Here is a 17,488-nt window from a genome sequence, read left to right as displayed (position 1 = left end):
AACAAATAAATTTAACAAACATAACAAAAGACTTAACACACAAAATTCTCCAGAAATGAACGATCTATTTTGCCTTGAAATAAATACTTCTATATACAGATATATAATGCCTGATAAATATTCAAATACATGTATCACAGAATATGTTGCCCATTTGTTCAGTTTCTTAACATAGAAAAAAAAATGTAAAATTAAAGCTGGCCATCCGCTAATTAACTTCACAGGAAAGCATTGCATTAAAAGAAAGATATTTTCCAAAACATTTAATGTCAGTTTTCAGTTTTGATAATCATTCACCTAGTCTCTTGATTAACTTTTACTTAAGCATTAAATGCAATGCTAAACATACAAAAGAGCCAAATGCCAGCTTTAAACATCTACTACATACAGCACTCATTTCAAGAACACACTAACATTTCCAGTTACTATTTTTATCACCTGTGCCAAGATATCTCAAGCAGTCAAAGATGGATGACCTACATTTCCATTGATGTTTTAATCGAGAAAACAGTGGATTTAAAAATATGAAGAAAATATCTGAGCTGCGCCATGAGAAAACCAACATAGTGGCTTTGCGACCAGCATGGATCCAGACCAGCCTGCGCATACGCGCAGTCTGGTCAGGATCCATGCTGTTCACTAACAGTTTCTCTAATTGCAATAGGCTTTGAAAGTGAACAGAATGGATCCTGACCAGACTGCACGGATGCGCAGGCGGGTCTGGATCCATGCTGGTCGCAAAGCCACTATGTTGGTTTTCTCATGGTGCGGCTCATTTGTTGAAGTTTTGAATATCTTCCATCATATAGGCCCTTGTTTTCTTTTTTTCTTCATAGTTTTCAAAAATTGTTGCATATTTGAGAAGCTGACTTGAAACACTTGACTTTCCCAGGTTGCCTTTATAAATAAAGTATAATCATTAAAATAATGATTTCACAAAACAACAACAAAATCAAATACTAATTTAATGCTACAGCAAGATATCAAATAAAGTTCTTTATTTTATGAATTGAGAATTCTGCTTAAGTGTTTATCATTTATTTCGTAAAATGTCACAGTTATATATTATGAACATTATCCTAGCAGATCCAGAAATTATATAGATGAGTTGTTAATAAACGAAAATCGCCTGCCTAAAAAATAATCTAGCATCAATTTTAATTACCAGTAGATACTGACCACATACATCTTGTTTTCAGCGAGTATAATCATAAAATAAGAAACTTTTTGTACTAAGATACTGGTAAATATTCAGGACTATGGACTTGATTAAGGAGATATTCACCTTAGCCGAATATCACCTTGGTTAGGTCAATAGACATGGATATTCACCTTGGCCAAATATCAGCTTGTCTAGGTCCATAAGCTTGGATATTCACCTCACCATCTCACAATTAGCTGTTTAATATTTACTAAAGAACATGCTGACACATAATGTCAAGTAGGAGTACAGAAATATTCAGTACAAGCAGAAAAAGTACCAACAATGAACACAGAAATGAAACTCTATTTAACAGTAAATGTTTTCTAACATTAAATCAAACCAAATTCACAACCTCACAACCTGTAACGATAAAATAATATCAGACAATGTACATTTTGTACCTAGTCTTGAACACCAGATTTATCATTTGAGAACATAAAAAGGAAGGAAATATCAAAATTTTATAACAGATGGGTCAAAGATGTTTAAATATTCCTGAACAGATGTAAAATTCAATGAAACTAATGTGTACTAGAGATGTCTCACAACTGGACACTTTCTCAAGTCCAGAGGGTTTTCCGCTCCCACAGGTTACTCTGCGTATGTGCTGGTATGACACAATTTCACAGAAAATTTTTAATTGCATAGAAGTAGTTTATCAACATTTGGCTGTATCATGTGTTCTTAGTTCTAGTTGAGAGTCCATGTGTGATCTATTCCCTAACTAAGATGGTTGCCATGGTTACTGAAGCACTTTATGAAATATCAATGTGTGGGCTTTTATCTTGGTGTTTTCTTTACACCCTTTCCTACAGGTTTCCCTCTCGTAGTGGCTCCACCAGCTTTACCTAGAAAGGTAGAAAATCAAGAGTTGGCTCAATATACTGAAATAGTGATTGATGAATTGTGATTGATGAAAAGTGATTGATTACTGTGGAAATACTTAACTTTGTGGATAGAAAGTTTCTTGGTTTTACCTAAAATGACTATTTCATTGAGATTTGAATGTACGGATTTGCATGTGCCAAGATGAAAACAACAGAAAATCTGCTTGTTTGTTGGTAGTTAATTTTGTGGATGAACACAGCTAGGAAATCCATGAAAATTAGCTCTCCACAAAAATGGTGTCATGCCAGTTATGATGGGTTCCAGATCAGGCATATACCACAATATCAATAAAAAAAAAAAACTCCACCAATTTTACCTTGAGGTTTATTGAGTGCCAGCAGACGTCTAGGGTTTTGTTTACAACCATCCTTTGCCATCAAGTGGTTTTTCCAGCCGTCTTCTCCCATTAAGTGATTCTGGTGGCACAGTGGACAGTGATTACTACCTGCCTTGGCAGCTTAAAAAAACAAAGAAGAAAATGTTAAAATAGCAACCTAAGCTGCACATTACAGTTTAAAATCACATTTACCATTGATCAGGTATTTTGTGTTATTTTCATTTCATCACTGGACTGATAACAGCCATACTGGCATTGTTACCAAATCTTGTATTTAGAAATAATATTTCATAATATTCACAGAAATAATATTTCATAATATTCACAACTGTTTTGAATTTCATCATCTTTCATGAACAGACACAATAAAAGAGTGGCTATTATTATTTTGCCTATATGGGTTCTATGCTTTCCAACGGATCTTCTTAAAACTTTTATAATTCATCCCTCCCCTTTCATTGGTCAATTTTTGTCATATCTCTACCCCTCTTAAATACATTTTACATTTATGCTAGCTTGTACATTTTTCTTTACAAGAGTTTACAGCTTAAAGTAGTTGTCAACAATTCTATATCTGAAAAGATGTTCCTGGGTTTTTGCAAGAAGAATTATACTGGTAGTATCAACAGTCAAGAATTATCTTCTCCATTTTTTCTCTCAAAATTTGATGATTAAATAAAGTTAAGAAAAGCCTTTGTCCTTGTCATAAATGACATAGGAAACTGTCTCGACAACATGATGGTCATGCTTCAGTTTTGTTACTGCCACTAAACAACTGTGACACTTTGTGCAAAAAGATTTCTCAGCAACAAGATGTTCATGTTCCAGTTATGTTATGGCCAGCATTGTCAGTTGCAATTACCATTGCAACATGATGCTCATGTCTCAGTTATGTTATGGCCAGCATGTATCAGTTGCACTAACCATTGCAACATGATGCTCATGTTTCAGTTATGTTATGGCCAGCATGTATCAGTTGCACTAACCATTGCAACATGATGCTCATGTTTCAGTTATGTTATGGCCAGCATGTATCAGTTGCACTTACCGCTGCAACATGATGCTCATGTTCCAGTTATGTTACGGCCAGCATGTATCAGTTGCACTTACCATTGCAACATGATGCTCATGTTTCAGTTATGTTATGGCCAGCATGTATCAGTTGCACTTACCGCTGCAACATGATGCTCATGTTTCAGTCATGTTACGGCCAGCATGTATCAGTTGCACTTACCGCTGCAACATGATGCTCATGTGCCAGTTATGTTATGGCCAGCATGTATCAGTTGCACTTACCGCTGCAACATGATGCTCATGTTTCAGTCATGTTACGGCCAGCATGTATCAGCTGCACTTACCGCTGCAACATGATGCTCATGTTTCAGTCTTGTTACGGCCAGCATGTATCAGTTGCACTTACCGTTGCAACATGATGCTCATGTTTCAGTCATGTTACGGCCAGCATGTATCAGCTGCACTTATCGTTGCAACATGATGCTCATGTTTCAGTCTTGTTACGGCCAGCATGTATCAGTTGCACTTACCGTTGCAACATGATGCTCATGTCACTTACCATTGCAACATGATGTTCATGTTTCAGTTATCTTACGGCCAGCATGTATCAGTTACACTTACCATTACAAGCTTTCTCGGCAACATGCTGTTCATGTTCTGCTTTTGTTATGGCTTCTGTACATCGGTTACACTTAGCGTAGTTTGATTTTGCCTCACACTCAGTCAGCAAATGGTCTGTGTAACTGGCTATTTCCACAACCTGAAATGTTAAAAGTTGGTCAAAGTAATAGGTACTTAAACATTTTTTCTGTTAGGTTTCATTTTGATAAAATGCAGAATAAGTAAATGGTTAACATGTATACTACAGAGTAATATAAACATTACTGAATTGTGGAATAAGCACGATAAGAGTACATGTATATAGGTGCCAACACTTGTCATGAAACTAAATGCAAGCAGAGTTAAGGTTCTTGACACTTTTACTTGCCTATAAATGATGTTAAAATTAAAGCTCTATAGTATCCAAGAGAAGCGGACTTCAACAAAAACAAACCACGAAATGCCAAGGTTTTAAAGGGTAATAGGTCTGACAAAATGCAAGAGAGAGGTAAGAGTTCCGGTTTTACATACTTATTCAAATAATGATGATAAAAACTATGTGTGAAGTTTTAAAGCTATAGTTCCTTAAAGTTTGTGAAAAGAGTCCTAAACTAGTTTTATGAACTAAGCAAAACTAAAGCCCATTACCTGTTTGCAGTTGGCACACCGTTTCAACATAGGGCAGTTCTTCCAGTAATGCAGATCTAGACCTTCCTCAGTAAAACTTGGATTCTTCTCTCCACAGAATATACATATACTGAAATATACATATACTGAAATATACATGTACTGAAATATACATGTGCTGAAATATACATGTACTGAAATATACATGTGCCAAAATATATCTATACTGCATTGATCATAACACCTGAATATATATCTGTATAAAAATATTCACTATCATAAAAAAATCAAAAGATTTGTTTTAAGTTAGTTTTTAAAGAATATGATTTTTTTTAAAATCACCCCTATTTCAATCCAGTTTTGTACATAAATCATCTTTTTTTTTAATCCAGTATACTCAAAAAATCTTTAATTTACTTTCAGTCTAGATCTGGACTGAAATCACACAAATTTCAATCCAGATTTGAACTAAAATCACCCAACTTTTAATCCAGGTTTGGACTGAAATCATCCAAATTTCAATCCAGATTTGGACTAAAATCACCCAACTTTTAATCCAGATTTGGACTGAAATCACACATTGTCAAATTTCAATCCAGATTTGGACTGAACTCGGCTAAAATAATAATATAATAAAATAATAATACATACAGATATGTATATAACCATTCTTTTAAGAAGAGTTCAAAACATGCAATTTATCGTATTACATTTTTACTGTAATTCATCTGAAGAGATGAAATTTTACAAACAAGCTGAGAACTACTGAACATAGAACACAGTCAGAAATGTCACTGTCATAGTGACATGTGCAGATATAAAAAATACATGTAATTACACGAACTGTTTAGTACCATGCCCTAAAGGTTCATGCCTGAAAAATAAATCTAATGAAGGTAGAAAATGTAGCATTCTGAATTTTTATTTAAACCAATTTCTGACCAAGTGCACCAATTAAAAGTAGTGGACCTGTGATGATATAATTTCCTTATAGTTCAAACTTCTTGTAGTATTTTATTTCACAATTCTCTGGCTTTAATGTAGCTCATAATAGCACAGGACATTCCATACCAGCCAGGAAAATAATTGCACACTAATATTTAACCAACTGGAAACAGCCAATTGTTGTCACAGGTCCACCATCTTTAAACACGCCTTGGACAGGGTAAGTGAACAGTAAAGAACCTACTTATCCATATTGTAGACAGAGGCATCATCATCTGGCTCTGGTTTTGGTTTGGGTTTTGGTGCTGCTTTTCCTGGTTTCTGTAAATAAATAAATATAACTTCTCATATACTAATTCATAGTACCTCATATCTTATATATACTGACATCATATTTTACATAAAATGTCCAGGTATGGTAAGTCCAATGTAATGGATGTTATTTCAGGTAAAATGCTCTGGAAGGAAAAGTCAAATGTAATGGGTTATCTTTCAGATAACATAAAGGTATGCCAAGTCCAATGTAATGGAAATTATTCCAGTATGACTAGTCCAGTTTCAGATATCTGTTCAAGTAAGAAAACAGGAAGTACTGGATTTGTTCTTCTGTCAAAACATTATATGAAGAATAGGAAATCTCTTTAAAAAAACAACAACAACAACACAGGAATATTATTGCTTATGGCCTTCAAAATTAACATAGTTTGATATAACATATACTGTACATCAGATATATTCGTCTGTCAGAAAGTTTGCTATATCTGGAATGGAATCTGATGCACATGTTAAGAGTATTTGCCATATACCGGTGACCAATATGCCAACTTGTGAAGCATACAGTCCTGCAACATTCATAGCATATTCACGTTAGCAAATACTGCTGAAAATAACTGCGGTCGTTTTCGTGGTTGACCAAGTCCTTGAAATTAAAATCCTAACGAACAAGAAAATGTCTCATTTATTTTATGTTCAAAGGTCAAAATCTGTGAGTTTTACGAAAGAGCAGCTCTGGCTAAACCCATAAAATATACAAAATTTCATGTACATAAAATTAAATAATTTTACAGCATAGTGAAAATTAATCCAAAATGAAACTTTCCATCTCTTAAGACCAAAACAGTGACACATACCTTGATGCTTCTTTTAGGTTCTGACTTTAATGCATTCTCGTCTACAGGCTGTAGAAAAAAAAAAAAAAAAAAAAAAACATGTACAAGACATATCTTTAAATATATGAATTGCCATTCAATAGTATTATGTGCTACATGACTGATCAGATTCAACGCATGTTTGCTGGCCTAGTAGTACAAACAATGAAATAAAACTGTAAAAACTGTAAAAACAAATATCTGGTTTCATATAAATAAAACATCTATTTAACGACTCGCAGCTCAATAGCCAAAACTATTGGGCTCTCAAGTCTTTGGGTTTTGATTATTGACTGGCAGATCATTCAGTATGTGTATACCAAAATGTATCCTTTTTTTTAAGAAATGACATAAGAAATCATATCAGTTAACTGAAGACTCACAAAATGAAAACTCAGTTGGATTTCAAATGCTATCTGATTTTTTTCTTTCAAATAAACAAATTTATTACAAACTTATGTTAACAACAGCAAGCTAACAAAACCACTTTTCCTATGTTCTCTACCAGTACTGTTTTGTTCACCACAAGTAACAGACACCTTCTCTTCAAGTAAAAAAAAATCTTCTCTACAAGTAACAGACATCTTTTTCACAGGAAAAACTTACAGCCTTTCCAGAGGCCATATCTTTAAGCTGTTGCAACTGACGTTGTAAACCTTCAATCTCCTGCTGCTTCCGACTCTCTTCTTCTGCCTTCTTTCTCTATGAAAAGTAAAGAAATGATTGAAGAGAATATAAAATCTGAAAAAAATTATTTTCCACATCACTGTACAAATGTTTTAATTCAGATGAAAACTGATTCCCAAACGAGAGTGCCAGACTGTCACAAAATATGCCCGTTATCAACTTAAGCCTAATTTAAGGGCCATAAGACAAGTTTTTCGAGTAAATCAAGGGCCATGATCTAAGAGTACCTGCGGCTATTTTGGTGGTTATGTTCACATAATACGCCCCACTTTTCAGAGACAGGCATATATAAAAAAAAACTGTACCATTATAGAATCTTCTCTTAGTTTTCAAAAAAACTGAACACAAATTAAACCAAACAGTTTGCAAATTTCCGACATTCAAAAGGTCGTCTTTGAGCATCTTAGATGTTTAAGTATCCAAGTCTATTTCCTATTCAAGATAACCAATCAGCCACAGTCAATTTCCTATTTCAAGATAATCACAGCTAATGTGCTTCTTTGATATAATGTCACCATCTACTTCCTATTTTTAGATACCTATCATAGTCAATTTCCTATTTTAAGATCATCTGAGTTTTTCCTATTTTAAGATTATCAATCTCATTTGGGAGTCAATATACCTTTATTTGTACAATCTGACGGAAATATGATCTATCGTTAAAATATAATGCTACTACAATGGGACGGAACAAACCAGTATGAATCTGAAACTATATTTGAGCTGCGCCATGAGAAAACCAACATAGTGGCTTTGCGACCAGCATGGATCCAGACCAGCCTGCACATCCGCGCAGTCTGGTCAGGATCCATGCTGTTAGCTTTCAAAGCCTAACGGAATAAGAGAAACTAATAGCGAACAGCATGGATCCTGACCAGACTGGGCTGATGCGCAGGCTGGTCTGGATCCATGATGGTCGCAAACCCACTATGTTAGTTTTCTCATGGCACGGCTCAATTACTGCAGATGCTGTTGCTTATATTATCTATCTTACTCCAAACAATAATTTTATTCAATAATAAAATCACTGTTTGACATTTTCAAATGTAACAAAAGCAGCCTTGTCTTACCTTAATATCAGATTTGCTTGGTTTGCCATCTACCTGGTCAAAGTATTCGAACAATAATCTCCACATAGTGTTTTTACGTGTTTTCTCGTCGTCAACTGGTAAATAATCTTTCACTGGCTGACCAACTTCCTTGTATAATGCTGCAAATACAATTGACGATGTTTCAAACACCTGACAAAACTTTTGTCAGAAATGAGTTTAAGGTAGTGGATGCTATTTGACTACAGTAATGGACAAGAAATGATAATGATAAAATTTGAGCTACACCATGAGAAAACCAACACAATACATTTGCAACCATCATGGATCCAGACCAGTGTGCACATCTGCCCAGTTTGATCAGGATCAATGCTGTTTGCTAATGGTTTTTCTAATAGCAATAGGCTTTGAAATCCACCAGCTTGGATCCTGACCAGACTGCGCAGGCTGTTCTGGATCCATGCTTGTCGCAAATGCTCTATGTTGGTCTTCTCGTGGTGCTGCTCATGTGGAATTCAGACATTACGTGTGTCATAGATATGAAGCTCTCCTTTTCTTCCATCATGGTAATTTTTCTTCTTAAAAAACCACTATCACATTAAGTTCACAAGCTTACTAAGATGCAGGGCCTCTGCTGCCATTCGCCAATATAGCCAAATGCTACAAATTTAAAGAACAGGCTACAGATTTCTGAAAGCGGCTACAAGAATTTCATTAAAAGTGGCCAATTTTCAGGAATTCAGCATTTGGCAATTTCTGTCAAAAAGTGACTACAACTTTCTGAGGCCCAGTGGAGGTCCAGACTGGGCTGCCCTGCAAAAAAATCGAGATAACATGCAATATATTATGTTTTTAACAATTTGCAATTTGTTTTAGTTATGGATGTGTTAAATAAATCAGTATATACCTTTTACTATTCTCTCTCCCACCAGTCTAACATCAGCAGACGGATGCTGTAGCACAACCACACAGAAATTCATAATATTGTCTACCGTCAAACCACTGGAAAAAGTTAAGTCAGAAACTTTCATTTAAAAACAAATACAGTATGATAGGCCAACACTCACATACCACTTTCGTAGTTTAAAATCATTAACAATATAAATTTGGATTTTATTTGACATAGCACAAATATTTCATAACTTGAAAACTATATGTTACAACAGGCTCTCGATATTTCTGAAAACTAAGATGAATCAATGATTTTTTTCTAAAATATCTCAATTCATTTATATTTCTGAGGACTAGTGAATAAACATTTATAACAAGAGCTGTCCGTAAGACAGCCTGCTCGACTTTTCTCAGTGCTTGACTCTGAATTATGGCTTTGCCAAAGTTAAAAAGGGCATAACTCTGTCAAAATACAAATCAGAGCTATGGGGATTGTTTTCCTGGTGAAAACTTTGATAGTTAAAATTTTTATTAAGTTTCCAGTAAACAGCTTTAATAGTAACAGAAATATTTCACTTTATAAACACCGATCATTAACAAAAGGTTCCGAACATGGCAAAAGGTAAAAAACCAGATGCCCACGTGCAACATGTCCAGCCCACCAGTTGTTAAAAGGACTAGGACACCCTGTCTCATTGAGGCAAACATTTATGTCAAATGAAAAATGATTGCAAAAAGTTACAATATAAGTTATTTATAGTAACAACAAAGGGAAGTAAATCTTTAAAAAAATCTAAGTCAACACAAAAATCCTTACTAGTAGAATACAGTAAATACACCTCAAAATTGGATGTAACATGCATATTGTACTATGGAAAAGTGGTCTTGATTTCCCTATGACCAGTAATTAAAAAGTGACAATATAAGCTATTTAAAATAACAACAAAGGAAAGCAATTCTGGGTTCTTGCCCATGACACTCCGTCACATGATGGTGAACAATTGTACCAAGTTACATCAAAATTCCTCCATGCATTAAAAAGAAATGCTCTGGACAAAGTCATTCTTGTATCTGACCTTTGACCTCTAAGTGTGACCTTGACCTTAGATCTAGGGTCCTGGTACTTGCACAAGACACTCTGTCATATGTTTGTGAACATTTGTGCCAAGTTACATCAAAATCCCTCAATGCCTGAAGAAGAAATGCTCCGGACAGTCATTATTGAATTTAACCTTTGACCTCCAAGTGTTACCTTGCTTTTTTAGATAGGAACCTGCGGTTTGCGCAAAACACTCTGTCTCACTGAGGTTAACATTCATACTAAATATAAACAAAATTGCTCCATGCATGTCAAAGTTATGGTCTGGACAAACAAATCCGGATGCACATACACCAAACAGTCATTTGGACAACTATGTCTTCGCTTCCGCAAGTGGGCACGACAAAAATAATCAAATTGATTTTCAGATTATCTGAAAAATTCTGAGATGAGATGCAAACTATTTTATTCGAGAGAGCCAGTTTATTAAATTCATTTCAACAAATTTGTGAGCAATCATAAGCATACACCAAAATTAAGCCATATTACTCATAAACATAAAGCAACCCTCTTGAAATTTAAATTGACCATTACCTTTTGTTATTCTGTAATTATCGTTGGTCATATTTTCAAATATCAAATTTGGACATGATATATTTAAAATCAATGTTACCGATACCTTTTGGAATCTTTAATTCCCAGTTGTTCATACAGAGCTTCAACAATTTCAGATCTGCTTTGAGCTAGTCTAGGTGCGGGATTGCCTTTCCACGGCTTAACACACTCATGAGGAACTACCATCGTAGGCTGTAATGAACAGCATACTATATAACATCTTAACTGAGTTACAGGGTACAAAGGTAACATCTAACCAGGAACCTTTGTAAAAGTAAAGGCACCAACAGAAGATGGACTATGAACAATAAACAAGCAAAATAAATTTAGACTTGCAGCTTATAATTGAGCCGTGCCGTGCAAAAACCAACGTAGTGTGTTTGCGACCAGCATGGATCCAGACCAGCCTGCACATCCGCACAATCTGGTCAGGATCCATGCTGTTCGCTTTCAAAGCCTATTGTAATTAGAAGACTGTTAGCAAACAGCATGGATCCTGACCAGACTGCGCAGATGCGCAGACTGGTCTGGATCCATGCTGGTCGCAAAGCCACTATGTTGGTTTTCTCATGGCGTGGCTCACTTATGTTTTTGAAAATTTCACAACATAAACACTGTGCACTGATTTGTAGAAACTATTACCAGTGAATGTTTCCTATGTAGAATACAATAACATTAATTAAACTGTGTAATGAATTTTTAACACAAAATGATGGTAATCTAACAAGTCTTACCACTCTCTTTTTCTTTCTTGTTATTATTGTTTTCTACACTTTTTACTTTTTTTTACGCCACATCATATGAAAAAGTACTAAGTTTTAAGATTGAAAAAGCTGTCGGAATCGAGGAAACTAGACCTGATAAATTAAGGTATCGTATAATTATACAGACAAGAACTTTTATACATGTATATTCTTTTTAAACAAGTATACCATAATCTAAATCATTTCATAACTTTATAAAGAATAACATCATTTGACAGCACACTGATGTGCATTATTATGAATGAAATCTCAAGTTGCTGTTTCACGACTCACTACAACTTGAATAGCTGACAGTTTGAAATAATTTACCTTCACATTTGGAAACTCCGCCATTTCATAGACAAAATTCTTTGCATCATCTCGGTTCCTTACAGCCTAAAAAAATCATAATCAAAATTTGATAATACAAAATTTCCATGTCTGAAGCCACGTTCAATAATCCTGAAATCTTCCCCTTGTGTTTATACTTCCTTTCTACTGAAAAATTCTATACACAGCATATCTGATGATTTGTCAAGAATACTCACTATAATGTTACTATACATTTCAGGAGAACTCCCTGGCCAAGGGGTTAAGGCCACAAATCACTCGTCACTCACTGATCTGGGTTTGACACTATGGTAGGGGTGTAGAATTCTCCAACTAGCTGACTTACAGGAAGTCCGTGTTAGAAACCCAGGTTCACACTCATGGTTGAAATAATTTCCGAGGGACTTAGGCCATTTAGTCTAAAGTTGTGTCAATGTGATTATAAACCCCCATAAACAATATGTTTCAAGGCAGATATTTTTCCCTTCTGCCAGCATATATTCTCCACCTCTTATCCATGTGGGAGTGATGTCAGATACAGTGCAACCTCTGTAGAGCAACACCCTTTGGGAGATACAAATATTGACTGTTGTGTCATGTAGAGGTTGTTGTTCTGTAGAGGTAAATTTGATAGTATATTTCAGCTTAGGGAAATTCTGATGATGTTGTTATAGAGAGGTTTTTGCTTAAGAGAGGGTCACTCTAAAGGGGTTGTACTGTACTTGTAGAGGACAGGATAGTACTGTTTAAACCTTTATCTTGCTAAATTTCTAAAATGGACTGGTTCATCATTCAGTTTGTGCAGTACCACTTATTATTCAAAGAAGTGTTCACTAAAAATTTACTGACTGAATAGCAAACAGTGCAGACCATGATCAGACTCCATCTACATGCTGGCTGATCTTGGTCTGAACTGGTCGCAAAGGCAGAATCACTTGCCACTAGCAGGTCAATGTCAGTATACTGCAATATACCATGCATTTCTTATACTTACAGTATCTCCACTTTTGTGCAGTAAATTTGGCAAAGTTCTCTCCACAGTGGTTATTGTATCTTGTTTTCCAAGTCTGAAATAAATACACATGTACACACCTACTGTTGATTTGATAATATCAATCATGGTGTTTTCATTTCCACTTAAATTTAGGTATAGTGCTTAACATGAATTAAAACTTTTCATGAATATTAATAGTCAAGCTAAAAAAACCTACATTCCTACATGTGTCTCTAGCTGCAGTAGTTAAGCATTTTGTTTGTTTTTTGTTTGGTTTTATTTGTGCAAGATGAAAATGAAGGAAGCCCTGAAATCTATCTAAGGATATTGTGTATTCATTTACCCAAAATTCATTCCCCATGTCATTCAGCACCTGTTTTTACTTTACCGGTATAATCATCAAACATTATCTTATACAGAAGATGAAGCAGTTTTTCAGTTTTGTATGTGCAAGACGCAAATGAAATAAAACCTGTCAATAAATCTGAGCATACTGCATATTCATTCATCAAAAAAAATTCTTTCCCATTTATTCAGCACTGCTTTTAATTTAAATTTTCCAAAAATTGTTGGTCATCTATGTAAAAGCCTGGTAGAAAAGGACTCTAAAAACATGGGAGCAAGGCTAAATCATGCCTTCGCTAATCATTATAAAATCTTGAAAAGTTGCCAACAGCGCTAGATATGTTTACAGAAGTATATATAATGTAAAACATACTTGTGTTTGTTTATGAATTCAGTGAGTATCATCTTCAGCAACATTAAACCAGCTTTGAACACCTGAAATAGTAACAGTCATTTTATCCTTCCAACAAAAACTTAATACTGTCAACACACATGTGACTACCTGTATTAAGTGACTTTTCTATGAAATGACCTGATAAATTCTTGCCTAAATGATTTTACTACATTAATATATCCCATTAAATGACTTTTTCATAACGCAACCAAGGGTCACATAAAACTGGCCCATGCAGATAAAAATATCTTCAAAAGTATCCATTAAACAACTGTGTACAAAACAATCACACTCATCTAATTAGCAGATAGGTTTGTGCACATGTATATAATTAACCTTTCTAATAGTACAGCAAATAATTTCAATGGTCAGTAAGAAGTATTCGCCAAACTGAACAAATTTTGAACAATACTTGTTACGGTATTTTTAGAGTTCAACATATTGCCATTTTGAGTTTAACAAACTCTTAATTGTTAAGAGACCATTCTATAAAAAGAACACCTTTTTGGCAGTCAGTTGTATGATCTCTTAATACAATATCTACAGTAGCAAAACTTTTGCAAAAATCCTTACAATAGCAATGGTTATCTTTTCTAGTATCTAGAATAAGTAAAAGTTGTCCTTGTAAAATGAGCCACGCCATGAGAAAACCAACATAGTGGCTTTGCGACCAGCATGGATCCAGACCAGCCTGCTCATCTGTGCAGTCTGGTCAGGATCCATGCTGTTCGGGAACGGTTTCTATAATTGCAATAGGCTTTGAAAGCGAACAGCATGGAACTTGACTGCGCAGCTGATCTGGATCCATGCTTGTCGCAAAGCCACTATGTTGGTTTTCTCATGGCATGGCTCAAATAATCATTACAAAAACTGCCGAGTAACTCTAGTTGATTAATCATGATTAAGGTCATGAGGGCCAATATTCATCAGTTTGAAGTCTGAAACATACAACTTTAACCCTCAGTCTGCTAAATTTCTAAAATGGACTGGTCCATCATTCAATTTGGGCAGTACCACTTCTCATTCAAAGGGGTGTTCACTGAAAATTTACTAACTGAATAGCAAACAGTGCAGACCAGTGCAGGCTGATCTTGGTCTGCACTGGTCGCAAAAGGCAGAAAAACATGCCGCCAACAGGTTAAATGTTAAGATGCTCAATATCCATTTTGCTAAGTCGCTGTTAGATAAGCACAAACTGTGATGAAACTTTGCATGAAAGTGCATTATACAGCACCAACAAACATCTCCGCCAAATTCTAGGTGAATCTTTTATTAGAATTTTGCCTTTCTTAATTCTAAATTTCAGACTCTGATGACTATGGCCTTAGCTGTATTGAAAACTAACTAATATAAAATGTCAGTTGTAAGTCATGACTATATATAATTATGGATCTAATTTGCATTTCTTCAACCTCAATTTAGCAGCCAATTTAGATAATTCCTTTTACTGGCTAATTAATACAGGTTTGACTGTGTCTGTAAATCTTAAAATCACTAATATTACACTTTGGATGCGAAATGCTATTTTTTTCATGTATTTTTTACTGAAAAAAAGGGCTGAGAATCAAACAAATGAGTTGGGTTTTACAGCAAATTGAAAGAAAAAGGTCATATATCACAGAGAAGTTCCAAGAAATCACTTACAGCATAAACTTTGTCTGCTATTGCTTTCTTGATAAGGAAGAGGGATGCACGCAGCATGGTACGAGCATCGTCTTTACTCCCGGTTGACAGCTCCTGCATCTGTTTGTAAACTGCTAACAGAGCATCTTCTCTGTATGACCAGGTCTTAGAGTAGGCTTTGGATACCTGTAATGGATCGCAAGAATTGAGTTCTTGGTCTGAGATTAGAAAACTGGAGTTGGGAGACCAGTCTATTAATCTCCAGCATCTGACTGGTTTATTCTAATCACAGGTTTAAGGTAGCGGACCTGTATACAGTAATGACAAGCAACAATTTCTGTATGTGAATTCTGCATGACCTTCAGCCATACCAGAAATTACTTTTCATTATAGCAGTTACTGAAGAATGCTGAAATCACAAATGGAGAATTCGTAAAGGAACAGAAATTGCCAATTATCATTATGGGTCCACTACCTTACAATTGTTGAAGTTATGGCTGCATTTCATAGACTGGCCTCCAAACTCTTGTTTTGTTACTTTGGAGGCTGGTAAACCAAGATTTCTTACAAACGGAATGATTATCATAAAGGTTTACTCTTCATTTAGTCCACAGATATTTCCCTGAAAAGTAATTAAAAATGGCAAAAATTAATCACTCACAGATGTTTCTGATTTTACAGTGTTAAACCAGCATTGAGTTCTTGAAAAAATCAAAAGGAGTTTTCCTTAAGACAGTGCACTGAACTTTCTGACAGCTTCTTAGTTTAACAAGGACCACAGCTTGGAAAGACTTTTGTAACAGAGTTATTTTATTACAATTTCTAACAAATTTAAAGTTTATTATAGCAATTATATCAACTTGAACACAAAAACTTCAGCTAAATTTTGTGTCAATAAGTGGCAATAATTTGAAACTAACTTCGTTATATCAGTAAGTCTAACGTTTTAAACCTTACCCTGCTAAATTTCTATAATGAACTTGTCCATCTTCAAATTTGGACAGTACCATTAACTGTTAAAAGGGGTACAGGCCAAAAAAGATACTGACTGAATAGGGAACAGTGCAGATCATGATCAGACTGCGTGGATGTTCAGGCTGATCATGATCTACACGGATTGCAAAGGCAGCATCAGTCGTGTCTGGCATGGTGAGGGTTAAGTTTCATTTCAATACATATAGATGTTACTGAGATACTGCTTGACAGTTAGTAGCATATAAAAATTCAACAAAATTTTCTGAGCAGAAAATAGGTTATTTTTCTAATTAAATACAACCAAGTTATTTATCCTGAATAATTCATCAGGTTTGATGACTACTGCCCTGAAATCCCGAAAATAAGCCTAAGCTTATTTTAAATTTTCATAAGGATTTGGTGGCTTATTATAGAGACTGGCTTATTTGTGAGTCCGGCAAACTTTTGAGTACATATATTCAGTAACGAATTAAAAACCAACGTATTTTTGAGTACCGAAATACTGAAAATATGGATGTCATATATTTTCCGTTTTAGTAAAACCAGCTATGCTGGTAAATAATATACTTCTGACAAAACAGTTTTGTTACAATTTCTTAATGAAAATAATCCAATGCTAACAGATAGTTACAGATTTAAAACTTTTGTCTAGCCTAACAAACAAATACACCTATGACTTAATTAATCGGCCAGTGGGTATGAGTAACTTACACAATACGTAATAAACACTGCATTGTGTTATAAAGACCAGTCATATTAATTAGTAGAGCTGACGTGACAAAAAGTGTCTGAGACAGGAATTTAATTGCTTTTAAAATTTTATTTTGTCTTGGATTGCAAAGTTTTAAGTATTTTTATTACAAAGTATGTTTTATTGCTATATGTGGAAATAAATCGCTATATATGCGTTAGTAACTTTTGCTATATAGTGTCCGAATAAAGTCATTGATACTTTTACTGATACAAAAAAACTGAACGGCTTATTTTTTAGCGTGGCTTGTTTACGAGCCCTTTTTGCCTGTAGTGAAATGGTGGCTTAT

At 34.8% G+C, this 17,488-nt stretch overlaps 1 protein-coding gene across 5 annotated transcripts in view; it reads right to left on the bottom strand.

The window, feature by feature from the left end:
• Positions 1 to 948: 948 nt before the first annotated feature.
• Positions 949 to 17,488, bottom strand: part of LOC123527443 (centrosomal protein of 104 kDa-like) — a 52,313-nt gene continuing 35,773 nt past the window's right edge. For all 5 annotated transcript variants that reach the window (XM_053523422.1, XM_053523421.1, XM_053523424.1 and 2 more), the window contains 14 exons: positions 15,495 to 15,659; positions 13,830 to 13,891; positions 13,112 to 13,184; positions 12,118 to 12,183; positions 11,109 to 11,236; positions 9,407 to 9,501; positions 8,521 to 8,660; positions 7,370 to 7,465; positions 6,746 to 6,793; positions 5,860 to 5,936; positions 4,692 to 4,800; positions 4,065 to 4,203; positions 2,409 to 2,549; positions 949 to 2,052 (listed from right to left, as the gene is read on the bottom strand). In XM_053523422.1, the coding sequence (XP_053379397.1) occupies positions 1,985 to 2,052; positions 2,409 to 2,549; positions 4,065 to 4,203; positions 4,692 to 4,800; positions 5,860 to 5,936; positions 6,746 to 6,793; positions 7,370 to 7,465; positions 8,521 to 8,660; positions 9,407 to 9,501; positions 11,109 to 11,236; positions 12,118 to 12,183; positions 13,112 to 13,184; positions 13,830 to 13,891; positions 15,495 to 15,659 (1,407 nt within the window). In that variant the 3' untranslated portion in view covers positions 949 to 1,984. The remainder of the gene's footprint in view (positions 2,053 to 2,408; positions 2,550 to 4,064; positions 4,204 to 4,691; positions 4,801 to 5,859; positions 5,937 to 6,745; positions 6,794 to 7,369; positions 7,466 to 8,520; positions 8,661 to 9,406; positions 9,502 to 11,108; positions 11,237 to 12,117; positions 12,184 to 13,111; positions 13,185 to 13,829; positions 13,892 to 15,494; positions 15,660 to 17,488) is intronic.

Source organism: Mercenaria mercenaria, chromosome 14 (genome assembly GCF_021730395.1).
Source record: "Mercenaria mercenaria strain notata chromosome 14, MADL_Memer_1, whole genome shotgun sequence".
In the NCBI taxonomy this organism is placed as follows: domain Eukaryota; kingdom Metazoa; phylum Mollusca; class Bivalvia; order Venerida; family Veneridae; genus Mercenaria; species Mercenaria mercenaria.
Note: the sequence above shows the minus strand (reverse complement) of the source record. Positions and strands in the feature narration are given on the sequence as shown.